This window comes from Conger conger, chromosome 5, assembly GCF_963514075.1.
Source record: "Conger conger chromosome 5, fConCon1.1, whole genome shotgun sequence".
NCBI lineage: Eukaryota > Metazoa > Chordata > Actinopteri > Anguilliformes > Congridae > Conger > Conger conger.
In genome coordinates, this window is record NC_083764.1 from 20380234 (window position 1) to 20393883 (window position 13650).

Below are 13650 nucleotides of genomic sequence, written 5' to 3' on the forward strand. Positions count from 1 at the left end.
CAGTTCCCGTTCCTCATTTCCGCAATCTAAAAAGTTGCGGCGCTGTCTCCTTAGAAGGTGTGGACGACTATTATTTGTAGTATAAGTTGATTTTATCTGAATTCGCCGCAGATATGAGCGAAATAAATACGAACGTTGACGAGAGTAAAGCGAATGGTGATAAAACAGAGGAAGAGGAGTGGGCTGCAGCTAAAGTCGCCTTTGAAAATTTAAAAGCAAAGAAACCACTGCCAGTAAGTGATTTTGGTATGCCTGCTCATGGGAAGCTAACGGAGTTGTGGAAAATATGTGCCCCTTCACCAAGTTTAGGGAAGGCATTATTGATTTCTATTTTATACATTTTTGAACAATTTAATGTGGCGTTTTTAAACTTTTATTTTTTTACATCATAACTAGCCCAAACCTCGGTTTGCCGTCACCATCGCAGTGTCATCTCGCACGCTGTTTGACATGGTAAAGGAAAGGAAAATCTACGAGGAGGAGGGTGTGGAAAAGTACGTTGCCTACCAGCAACAGCACGAGGATGAGCCTCTGATGCCAGGCGCCTCTTTTCCTTTTGTGAAGGTAACAACCAGGAAGTGTGTGGTCTGGTATGCAATGCTTAGTTTGTCATCTCATTTGTTTCTATTACATTCTAACTTTGGAGCCAGGAAAATAATATATACAAAGATATCCAAATTACATTCTAAACACACGTCGTACAGCTAAATTGTGTATCATAACTTTACTCGGTTGTTGCACAAGTACTTTATGCAAAATGTGTATTTTCAGTTTTCATGATTCCAGAATAATTTGTACCGAAAGCTGCCAAAATAAAAAATAAAATGAATGAATAAATAAATAACTGACTCAAAAAATAAATTAATATGCCATTAAATGGGCCAAAAATACTATTAAAAATAATTAATTGATAATGTGACATACATTTATATTTCTGTTTTAATTTGCTTCTATATTTATTTACCTTTGTATTAATTCCCCTATTTCTTTTTATGAATCAATTAAAAAAAATAAAATGTATCATTTATTTTTACATTTCTTTATGAGCTAGTGATGTATTATCATTTTTGTTATCAGTGTATGAATTTAACTGCACAAGCCCGATGGTCAACACTCCCACATTGTGTGTAACCCATCACAATGGGCGGTGAAGCAATTCTGCATGTGACTCATTCAGTTGAACCACAAAGCACATGCTATTTTAGGCTCGGGGAGGTATGATGTCTAGTGGCTTCATAAAATATTCATACCCCTTCACTTTTTGCACACTTTATTGTGTTATAGATTTAATTTAAATGGATAAATGGATTGCTGAAAGGTGAACCATCGCCCCAGTCTGAGGTTGCGTGCACTCTGAAGCAGAGATTCTTCAAGGATCCCTCTGTATTTGGCTGAATTCATCCTTCCCTCAATTCTGACCAGTCTCCCTGTCCCTGCCACTGAGAAGCACCCCCATAGCATGATGCTGCCACTTTAAATGCTGCTTGGCAAACTCCAAGTGGGCTGTCATATGCCTTTTACTCAAGAGTGGCCTCTGTCTAGCGACTCTAACATAAAGGCCTGATTGATGGAGTACTGCTGAGATGGTCATCCTTCCGGCAGGTTCTCCCATCTCTGCAGAAGAATTCCAGAGCTCTGTTTGAGTGACTGTTGGGTTCTTGATCACCTTCATAACCAAGGCCCTTCTTGTCCGGTTACTCAGTATTTCCGGATGTACTGCTGTTGTCCTAGTGGTTCCAACCCTTTTCCATTTCACAATTATTGAGGCTACTGTGCTCCTGGGAACACTCAAAGCTTTAGAAATGTTTTTTTACCCTTGCCCGATCTATGGCTCGCCACAAGGCCACAGGTCTACAGAGAGTTCCTTGGACTTCATGGCTTGGTTTTTGACCAGACATGCAGTGTGCATTGTGGGACCTTATATACACAAGTGTGTGCCTTTTTAAACTATTGTCCAATCAGTTCAATTTGCCCCAGGTGGACTTCAATCAGGTTTTAGATTTTCTCTCATTAAATGAGAGAATTCAGTTTTTGATTTAAAAAAAAGATTTATAAAAAATGATGGGCAGAATGGCAATTTTATTATTTAAAATCTACAACACAATAAAATGTACAAAAAGTGAAGGGGTGTGAATACTTTCTGAAGCCACTGTAGATGCAGTGCTTATCCCAGGTGCTTAACTGTTACTCTGTCCCAGGCTGAATGTTGTATTTATGGACAGGCTCTAATGAATGTGAACAAACGGTTGAGGGAGCTGTACCCTGAAGGCCAGGAGCTGTTTGACATTGTCCTGATGACTAATAACCCTGCCCAGATCGGGGTGCGCCTCATTAACAGCATCAATCACTACGGTACGTGTATCACACCATCACATCCAGTGTCTGCTATGTGCATTGCCTATAGTCACAAATTATGCTACACATGACATTAACTTCTTAAATGACGCAAAGTGAGCAAATGACAGTAATGATAATGACATTAATCGGTTGTATACTGTATCCAAATTAGATTTAACAATTGAGCGGTTCTGTATGACGGGTGGGAATAGCCCAATTGGATATCTGAAGGCCTACATGACCAACCTCTACCTCTCAAAAGACTCTGAAAAAGTACAGGAAGCAATTGAAGAAGGTGGGTAAAATTTTGGATATCAATATTTCACCAGTTTTTAAAAGAAAGTGTTACCTGACATAACACATTTTCTGACATAACCTGCATTTTGATTGAAAGCTCTCGATAATGTTCCACTGACCCAGGTATCGCAGCTGCTACAATGTTCACTCCACAAAAGGAGATCCAATTAAGTGACACACAGCTGCGTGTGGCCTTCGATGGTGATGCTGTCCTCTTCTCTGATGAGTCCGAGATCATTGTGAAACAGCATGGGCTAGACACCTTCTTTGAACACGAGAAGAAGTATGAGAACAAGCCCCTAGCACAGGTGAATAGACTACATCAATGTTTTTGATATGCAATACAGTGCAGTCCGTACGTATTTGGACAGTTTTCGGCTCTGTAGTCCAGCGCATTGGATTTGAAAGGAAACAATGTGAGGTTAAAGTGCAGAGTTTAATCCCCTTTAATTTGAGGGTCAATATCAGGTGATGTGTGTAGGAATCACATCCATTTCTATACATAGGCTCCCCTATTTTAGGGGATCAAAATTAATTGGATGGTTGGATTCTTTTATGCATTTAGTTGCTGCCACATGATTGGCTGATTAAATATTTGCATTAACAAGCTGGTGTACAGGTCTACCTAATAAAGTGATCTCTCTCTCACACACACACACACACACACACACACACACACAGATAGAAACTTGTGATCACTTTTAAATAGTGCACCAGCTGTACACCAGCTTTTTAATGCATAATCAGCCAATCACCAGGCAGCAAGCAGAGAAGCATACGACATGGTAAGGAAACTCACTTGTTGTTCAGACCAAACATCAGAATGGGGAAAAATATGATCTAAGTGACTTTGACAGCAGAATGATTGTTTCTCTGATCTCTCTCATTAACAAAGCATTTTCACCCACAGAACTGCTGCTCATTAGATGATTTTAGTTTTTCGCACCATTCTCTGCAAACTCTAGAGACTGTTGTGTGTGAAAATCCCAGGAGATCAGCAGCTAGTCAAACCATCCCGACTGCTGCCAACGATAATTCCAAGTCACTTACAGTAGATCACATTTCTTCCCCATTCTGATGTTTGGTGTAAACAAAAACTGAACCATGTCTCCATGCAGAATTGCTGCCACATGATTGGCTGATCAGATATTTACATTAACAAGGTGGTGTAGGGATCTACCTAATAAAGTGGTCACTGATAATTTCCATATAATTTTAACTGTAAGTAAGCATTCAAGTGGAAAAAAGGCAGTGGCATTGTAAAGACAAATGAAATGCTGTCATTTTATAGCTAGCCCCATACTTTAGATTAGATTAGATTAGATTAGATTCAACTTTATTGTCACTGCACAGAGTACAATTATTATGATGATGAAATACAGTTTGGCATCTAACCAGTGCAAAATAGTGCATAAGGTTACAGAAATAGTAAATACAGGATAAATGTGAATATACAGTATGTACAAGGGCGATTGTTGTTATAAATAAATACTCAAATGACCTTGACGTAGACACAGTGTTATTGTTGATTTTACATTAGCTAAATTTGTTAACACATTGCCTTCCATCTCAGGGGCCCCTGAAGTGCTTCCTGGAGGCACTGGGGAAGCTCCAGCGCAAGTTCTACGCCAAGAATGAGCGAATGGACTGCCCCATCCGGACCTACCTGGTGACAGCCAGGAGCGCAGCCAGCTCCGGGGCCCGGGTACTGAAGACCCTACGGAGCTGGGGTTTGGAGATCGATGAGGCACTTTTCCTCGCCGGAGCCCCCAAAGGTCCACTTTTGCAGAAGATCCACCCACACATCTTCTTCGATGATCAGATGTTCCACATTCAGGGGGCCGAGGAGCTGGGAACCATTGCTGCCCATGTGCCTTATGGAATTGGACAAAAGTACCACAAGGGTAAACTTATTGAGAAGACCCCTAAGGAGTAAAGTACTCGGCTCTCTACATAGGATAGGAAAACAGGAATAATTGTACACAATGGTAGAATATTAGTAGCTTCACGGCAGTTCTGTCTAGTTCGCATCAGTATCTTGAACTATGACGTTGAATGATCCAGGACACAGTTATCAAAATTTGCATTGCATTGTTATATTTTAAATATATTTTTATTCATATGAAACACAATTGCCATTATCAGAATTATGCAAAACCTGAAAGTGGAATTTCAATACTGAATGTAAATGTTAGCTCAATACATACTGGTTTTGTATTTTTGTAAGTGAAAAAGAAAAGCAATGATGTCAAGTCAAATTTATTTATAAAGCACGTTTAAAAACAAACCAGAACCGGAAGTTGGCCAGTGTGCTGTACAGAATAAAAGTAAAAGATGTCTAAGAATTTACACAATGATCACTTTATTAGGTAGACCTGCATACCAGCTTGTTAATGCTGCCAATCATCTGGCAGCAACTAAATGCATGAAAGCATGCAGAAATGGTCAAGAGGTTCAGCTGTTTTCAGACCAAATTTCAGAATGGGGAAGAAATGTGATCAAAGTGACTTTGACCATGGAATGCCAGACAGGGTGGTTTTATTATCTCAGAAACTGCTGATCTCCTGGGATTTTCACACACAACATTGCAGAGAATGGTGCGAAAAACATCCAGTGAGCAGCAGTTCTGCAGGCAGAACCACATTGTTAATGAGAGAGCTCAGAAGAGAAGGGCCAGACTGGTCAAAGCTGATAGGAAGGTGATAGTAATACAAATAACCACACATTACCACACAGTGGTATGCAAAAGAGCATCTCTGAACACACAATGGATCAAAATTATTAAATGGATAGGCTACAGCAGCAGAAGACTTAATAAGTGTTAATCAGCACATTTTTCTGGTACTTTCCAAGAAATATTTTCCTCTAAGAAGGGAAAGGAATCTGTCTGAAAGAAAATTATTCTCCGTTTTTTGGATTACATTACACGATGACGTTATTAATTTGGCACATGGAACAATTAATTGTTTTTCATACATATTATACTCAGTTGCACCCAGTCAGTTGACCTCCAATTCTGTAAAGACAAAAGCAATGAGATGGATTGTATTTTTTTTAGTTTACCATACAATTCTTTGTGCTTGTTGCGCTCTGAGGAATGTCTCCATGTGCCTCCAGTTTTTTTAACGGCGTACATGTGCGTAACAAACTTTTGCGACTTGCACATTTTGATATTCGTTTTTTTTTGACAACCTATATTCACCTCTTTATGAAAGCGTATATCTTTTGTATTACTCTTTGTTAAACTTTGTCGAATACTTTACTAATTCACTACAATTTTCCATGTTAACAAAATTAGGCAAAACACAGGTACTCCTGTAGGGGGTGGGTTCACAAAAAAAAAAGCTGTTTCATATTTTACATATTATTATGAAAGGTTATCTTGATGTTGTTCTTGCATTCCATGTTGAAAACTGGTTTCTGGGATGACCTACAGGTTGTCAGACAAAATGGCTAAAAACTCACTATTGAACATATTCTTTTTTGATAACACTGTAGTGATTTATAGTGGTAAGATTCCTGCTTAGCAGTAGGACCCTTTTACTCATGCTTGTTGACTATTGACAACATAATGGGTGGATTAATGCATTTTGTGGCTATAATAATCCAACACAACGTGTTGAAGATTTTTTCTTTGGTCTGATGACTATATGTAGTTTCTTATTTCTGACACTTGAAATGGCTTGAAATAAGCTATAGTATTCATGTAGAAGGTGCTATTTCTATGTATGCTAGTATGTTTTCTAGGCTATGGTCTTTTGATGTTCATATCTTTTTGCTTCATTAGCATACCTTAAATTTTATATGGATAAATAAAGTTTTTGCAACCAAAAAAAAAGTTTTTATTTATTTTTTATTTAAACTTTTATGTGGTTTCCTTCTTTAATGGCCTACACTACAACAATCAATAATTTGTGGGAAACTACTTGTACCAGATTTGTATGGTAATCGCACATTCCTGGGCTATAACAATACGACACTAGAACCGTTATATTACAGTTCAATGTCCAAATCTCATCAGGGATCCTACTTTACCTATATGACATAACATCTGGGTGTTGCATCACCGGTCCATTATTATCTATAATGATTAATGACCTTTATGTATGATCATATAAATCCAGCCATTGGTAGATCACTGTTTGCAGATTATGGAACCCTCTAGAAAAGGGGGAGGAACAGAGGTGTTACTAGGATGTCATCTTTGGGTGGGCATTTGGATTATTTGGGTTTCTTAAGTCTGAATCAGTCACTGATTTTAAGGAAAAAAAATAAAACCAACAGACTGTGGTTCTCCAGACTGTGGTTCAGCCCAGGACTGAGACATTTTTGTTCAAGGTATATTCCTTCCCATAATATATTTTCTGCTATGTTACTTTGGCGGTATACACAGAAATCTGTAATTCATGGGATCTACATATTTTAACAGATTTTGATCTGAGTCGACAAAACTGTGAGTAGGAAATTAATACTAAATATTGACCACCAGGGGTCAGTGAAGTTTTTTTTGCAGAAATTGCCCTGTCTGGGAATATACACTCAGTGAGCGCTTCATTAGGTATTTATTAGACTTATTTTTTAGACTTCTACTGCTGTTTAGAAGAAGAGTTATGATGTGTTGTTTTTTCAGAGATATTCTGCATACCACTGTCGTTATTTGCGTTAGTGTCACCTTCCTGTCAGCTTTGACCAGACTGGCCATTCCCCTTTGACGTTTCTCATGAACAAGGCATTTGTCGACAGAACTGCTGCTCACTGGATTTTATATTTTTGCACCATTCTTTGCAAACTCTAGAGACTAGTGTGTGTGAAAATCCCAGGAGATCAGCAGTTTCTGAGATACTCAAACCACCCTATCTGTCACGAACAATCATTCCACGGACAAAGTCACTTAGATCAAATTTTTTCCCCATTCTGATGGTTGATGTGCACATTAACTGAAGCTCCTGACCAATATCTACATAATTGTATGCATTGCACTACTGCCACATAATTGGCTGATTAGATAATTGCATGAATATGTTAAAATGTTCATGCAGTGCTCAGTGAGTGTATTTCACAGTTCAGTGTTTTGTTTTCAGCTGTATTAGATTAGGGAGCCACTATTGTACCAAGTCAAAGACATCCAAGATGAAGATACATATGTTAACATATAGAAATGTGTCTTTGAAAATCTACAGTAATACAGCTGTAAACAAAAGATTGAAATGTGAAATACAATTAACAAACAATGTACTGTTATATGTCATAAATGGCTGTAAAGATATTAATTGGCTTTTCTATTTCTCATTGTTAGTTTAGTTTTTCGAGAATATGGGCTTACTTGCAAATTGCTTGCAAATGAAAGATGACCTTTTCAGAAGGTGGTTCATATAGTATGGCACACAGCAATGTAGCTAGGACAGCTCTAGTCTTTTTCAGCAGCAGGGAGGGCAGAGGAATCTTCACAAGGGTCATCCCTATATACCGCAGGCACTCAACAGTATGAAGTCAGTGCTGTGCTGGCCAAGCCTGATTGAATTTGAAGCTGACAGTTGCTCACTTGATGCAGACATCGAGTTGTGATGTGATGGCAAAGACTTTGCAGTGGTCCAATGCCATCTTCATTGCCCCAGGGGTTTGCATTCTCCATTATGAAGTGGCCTTCTTCCAAACCGCCGAATTATCGGAAGTGAAGTATGTGTCTAATGTGAATTGCATAGTGCAGTGGTGCAGTATTCAGAGATGCTCTTCTGCATAGCACTGTTGTAATGTGTGGTTATTTGCCAGTTAGTTTACCAGTCTGGCCCTTTTTGCACTGAACTCTCTCATTAACAAGATGTTTTTGCCCACACAACTGCTGCTCATTGGATGTTTTTTGTTTTTCGCACCATTCTCTGCATAGTGAACTCTAGAGACTGTTGTGCGTGAAAATCCCAGGGGATCAGCAGTTTCGGAGATATTCAAACCACCCTGTCTGGCACCAACAAACACAGTCAAAGTCACTTTTCTTCCCCATTATGACATTTGGTCTGAAAAACAGCTGAACCTCTTGACCACATCTGCATGCTTTTATGCATTTTGATGCATGTATAACCTCCCATTGCCCCCAGATCAGCCTGAATTCTTTGTGGCATGGAAACCTTGTTATGATGACATTGGCAATACATTCATTCTGCAAATCTCACAGTCCACCACATCTCAAAGCAAAGGTGCTCTATTGGATTGAGATCTGGTGATTGTCATGTTTGTGGAGCCAGCTTGAGGTAACATGTCCTTTGTGATATGCTGTGTTATCCTGCTGAAAGCAGCTATCATTTCAGGCTGCTAAGGGGACTGCCCCACATTACATACAATCCCTGATCACTCCCTACTCCCCAGCTAGACCACTCCGGTCTGCCAGCTCTGGTCGCCTTACGATTCCCTCTCTACGGGCACCTGGCGGTCGAGCTGCACGTTCACGCCTGTTTTCCGTTCTGGTTCCTCAGTGGTGGAATGACTTGCCTACTGCTGTCAGGACAGCAGAATCCCTCCCCCTATTTCGACGCAGACTCAAAACACACCTCTTCAAACTCTACCTTAGTCCCCCCTCCTGATTTACCCCTATCCCTGTCTAACCCCCCCCCCCCCCCAAAAAAAAATAAATAAATAAATAAAATAAAATTGCACTTATGATGACGACTATATGTTTAGAACAGCAGTCCAGGTGTATTTTTCTAGTTCTGGATGTGATGCTTTGACTTGTGGTAGAACCTATGCACTTGTAAGTCGCTTTGGATTAAAAGCATCTGCCAAATGACTAAAATGTAAAATGTAAATATCAGAAGATGTGTAGACTGTAGCCATAAAGGGATGGACATGGTCAGCAACAATGCTCACACAGGCTGTAGCATTTAACAATGCTCAGTTTGTATTAAGTTGCCCCATGAATGGCAAGACAACATTCTTCAAACTTCATGTGTTCAGCAATGCTCTTCTGCATACCACTGTTAAATACTATGCGTGGTTATGTGAGTTACTGTCACCTTCCTGTCAGCTTGAACCAGTTGGCCATTCTTCTTTGACCACTCTCATTTACTAAAGGTTTCCATCCACTGAACAGCTGTGGCAGCTGGCGAGGGAGGCTCCTCACCTAGAGGACCCGCTGCTGCAGCTGGTGGCAAGAGAGGCAGGGATAGGCCTCAGCCACCCGGGTCAGGAGGTCTCCCGGGTAGTCCAGGGGGCAGTCCTCAAGATCCTCCCACATCCAGGGCCCTGTGCTCTCTGAGGGCTGGCTGGGAGGAATGGTGGCTCGGTGTGGGCCTTGTCCCCGTTTCCGGCATATTCTCCACAAGGAAAATATATCTGTCTGCTCACCAGGGCGCTAGGCCCACATTCTCCACCATTGTGATGCAGGGCTGGGGGTGGTCACTGTTCACAACCTATGTGCCACATCAGTGCAGAAGTGAATGGCTTACTCAGTTAGCCAGCTTCAAGAAATACCCCCTGATACAACATCAAGGCTTTGATTTGATGCATTGGTGGGCTTGAGACAGAATACATGAACCCGCATCCTGGGGGTCCCTGCGAAGAGGTTTGTGAACAACTGGCACAGTGCACATTATCCATTCATACGGCTGCTTAATTACTGATTTGCACATCACATTAGTAAATCCCTGCACACCACATATTGTGTGTTCTCACTACAGCTGAAGGCTGAATTATACCTTTATCTATAATGGACATACTGCATGCATCACTACCGTGATGCTGATTCCACTTGGCACAAACAAATCTATTACTTTCTCCTCTTCGAGTCAGCAGTATACTTGTAAAATTACTGCCAATGGGTGAATTAATGAAGCTTCAACCCATTTGTCTTCTTTACAGACCTACAAGGTTGCCAAATTCCTTAAGATTGCACACAGGTACAGGCAAGTCTGCTTTTATCCATCCTTGAGATCTATGAGGTCTCCCTCTCGATTAATGGAGTGTAAACTACTTTATTTCCATTAAAAAAAACATCTGCCTCTCATTCATTTCAGAGGAAAATGAGTCATTAGCCGCCTTCCAGCAACCTGTGAATGTGACTGATTTTCAAAAAGAAACTGCACATGTCTAGTACCGGTAGGTCATTCAATCAAGCAAGTGCCATTTAATAGACCAAAGCATGCGTGGAAAGACAGCTGGCCTTTTCCAATTTGGGGAGCTGAGGGAGAGGGGTGTTGTTTGTAAAACCGTTACTCAGCCTGATGAAGTCCGGATGAAAGTATTGTTTTCTCTGTGGGTTGTAGTCCATACCTGAGCACTGAAAAGTTTGTATACTCTACTTTTAGTCTTTAGTTTTCTAAAGATACAAGGTACGCTCTTTGTTTTGCCAATTTATTTATAAAATTACATCACTGGTTCTTGGTCAGGCATATTCATGCTGAAATCACAAAGTGAGCATCTGTGATTAATCTACTCTAAGATTATGAATTCTTTGAGAGGTTTGAATCTTGAACAATCTGCCCAGTGGTGACACATATTGTCTGATGTAGAGTAGACATTGTACATGGCTGTGGCATGTTGCCAGATATCTGTGCTGATACCTTGATGGAGAGCGGGGTGATGTTAGTGTTAGGGCTGATCAATTTAATTTCCTTTCTTTTGAACCTTTCAGAAATGCAAACATAAAACATATTTTTTTGTGATTAATAGAAATGAAATTAAACAATGGTCAATTGCTAGAGAAATGCCAGTGGGAATATGTCTTTGTTTCGCCCAATGTATGCTGGGATAGGCTCCAGCCCCCCTGCTACCCTGTTCAGGATAAGCGGGTTAAGATAATGGATGGATGGATGGAATATGTCTTTGTTCTTATTAGAAAATCTTAGACTGCCACTTTAATAGTAATCATCCGAAAGCTAGCAAAACACCAGCCCTTTTCCTCTAGGACCCGTGAAATGTATCCCACTGATTTGTGGCTTTCATATGAGGTCATTAAATGTGAAACAGGGCTCATATGACTCAGTGAGTAGTCCTTTTTTTCTGTGAGAGTGGTAGTGATGATAATGTGCCGTCACTGTTCTGTGATTGTAATTGTCTTCTTTTGGGTTTTTTTTACAAAATGTCTTTAGGATTCAATACATAAGTATATAATTAGGCCTATTAAGCTATATAATCCTATGAATAAATACAGTTGGCTCCATAATGATCAGCACCCTTGATTAATATGCACAAAAAGTGCTGTAAACTAAAAAATATATAGTTATTGACATAAGCTTTATTTTCCAACATATGTAAAGTATTGTGCTTCTGTTTTTACCATTTCAACATGCAGAACTTTTTAGAATTATAGATATCCTTGAGATACCCTCTCTTAAGTTCAGACCACAGGTTTCTCATGGGATTTAAGTCTGGAGACTGAGATGGCCATTGCAGAACATGGCTGTTGTTTTTACTTAACCATTTATTTGAAGATTATGATGTATGCTTGGACTCATTGTCCTGTTGGACAATCTACCTAGACCAAGACTCAGCTTCCTGGCAGAGGCAACCAGATTTTCTGCCAAGATTTCCTAGTACTTTGTTGAATTCATTGTGCCAGTGATCTTAAATAGTGGCCTTGGACCACTGCCACCAAAATAATTCCAAAACATCAATGACCCACTGCCCGATTTGCTTCTACTTGTATGCATTTCATTTTGGCCAAGGCGTTCAATTTTGGTCTCATTTGACCATAGCACTCTCTTCCAGTCATAATTCTAATGAGTTTTGGCAAACTCAAGATACTTGGTTTTGTTTACTGTGCTGTCAGGGCTGTCATTCTGCCACAGTGTCAATTACTATCTTTGTCTTCTGAATTGAAAGTTATTTGGTTTTTCCTAGGCTGATGGTTGACAAAGGGATCTTGCATGCTTGTTGCCTCATTTCTAATGAAACATGAAGTGATGGAATAACACAATATAGTAGTTCCTTTAGACTGTGATGAACTCAATTAAAGTAAAATCGTATTGCCAATTCCACTTTGTTTGATTTTATCTATAATAATTGTTAGGGGTGCCAATAATTTTGGTGTCTGTGGTTTTCAGAAAAAAATTTGAGTAAATATTTAAGTATGTATGTGTGTTTGATTCTTCTGCTGTAGCCTATCCACTTAGTGTTATGATGCGTTGTGTCTTCAGAGATGCTCTTCTGTATACCACTGTTGTAATGTGTGGTTATTTGCGTTTTGTCAGCTTTGACCAGTCTGGCCATTCTCCTCTGACGTCTCTCATTAACAAGGCATTTCTGTTAGCAGAACTGCTGCTCACTGTATTTCTTTTTGTTTTTCACACTGTAGGGACTACAACTTCCACAAAATTCCGGGACGTCCACCACGAATGACGTCTAACTTGGTTCAGCCAATCCCGTAATGGCGGGAGCAATAAACGGTCCCGTATAAGAGCAAGACACGTTCTTGGGATCTCTCTCTTCTGCTTTTTCTGCTTCTTCTGCTTCTTCTCTTCGACGAACCCTTTTTGGCCATTCGCTTCAGCTCATCTGCTCCGAGACTCGGACAGAGGCTGAATGCTGCACAGCGCACTACCAGGCCTACGGACACACCCAGTTACCTCGCGGTAACTTCGTGGCCTACAGCGAGTGGAAACTGGTGTACGCAGAACGCTACATCAGTTAACCCCTGCAAAGCTCACCAAAGAACAACAGCAACGAACTTTTCCACCCGGAAAAGCCTGCGCATCTCTCCAGGACACACATTCACAGCACCATCGCGGCTCCTACAAGGACAGCACGTCTTTTGGATCCAATGCGTATGGACTCAGTAAGAGAACAAACATTCAGGCATAGCCAGTGTTTAGTTTAGTCTTAACTGTTTTTGTGAATCTGTGTTTCCATATTTGCCGTCTTATCGTTGGAATGTATTGTGTTAGCTATATATGTACGTGAATTGATTCGCCGTCTTTTGCGCATATATACTACGCAAGTAGTCTTCTCACAGCTAACAATAACTAACACACCCAGAACTCTAGCTTACCCAAGCTAGCTACTCCCACTTTTACCTTTCCTTTGTTCAAG

General features: G+C 40.2%; 1 protein-coding gene across 1 annotated transcript; it reads left to right on the forward strand.

Moving 5' to 3' along the window:
• LOC133128607 (cytosolic 5'-nucleotidase 1A-like) lies at nt 1-6472 on the forward strand. Its single transcript, XM_061242265.1, has 6 exons — nt 1-233; nt 397-564; nt 2223-2352; nt 2510-2632; nt 2758-2942; nt 4208-6472. The coding sequence occupies exons 1-6, from the start codon at nt 114-116 to the stop codon at nt 4568-4570; spliced, it is 1089 nt and encodes a 362-aa protein (XP_061098249.1). The 5' UTR covers nt 1-113; the 3' UTR covers nt 4571-6472.
• The last annotated feature ends 7178 nt before the right edge of the window (nt 6473-13650 follow it).

What these genes read in the sequence shown, in the direction of transcription:
- LOC133128607 (XM_061242265.1), top strand. Translation starts at nt 114, where the DNA reads ATGAGCGAAATAAATACGAACGTTGACGAGAGTAAAGCGAATGGTGAT. An exon ending in ACAGGAAGCAATTGAAGAAG is followed by an intron (nt 2,633 to 2,757) that starts GTGGGTAAAATT and finishes CCACTGACCCAG; the next exon opens with GTATCGCAGCTGCTACAATG. An exon ending in AGAACAAGCCCCTAGCACAG is followed by an intron (nt 2,943 to 4,207) that starts GTGAATAGACTA and finishes CTTCCATCTCAG; the next exon opens with GGGCCCCTGAAGTGCTTCCT.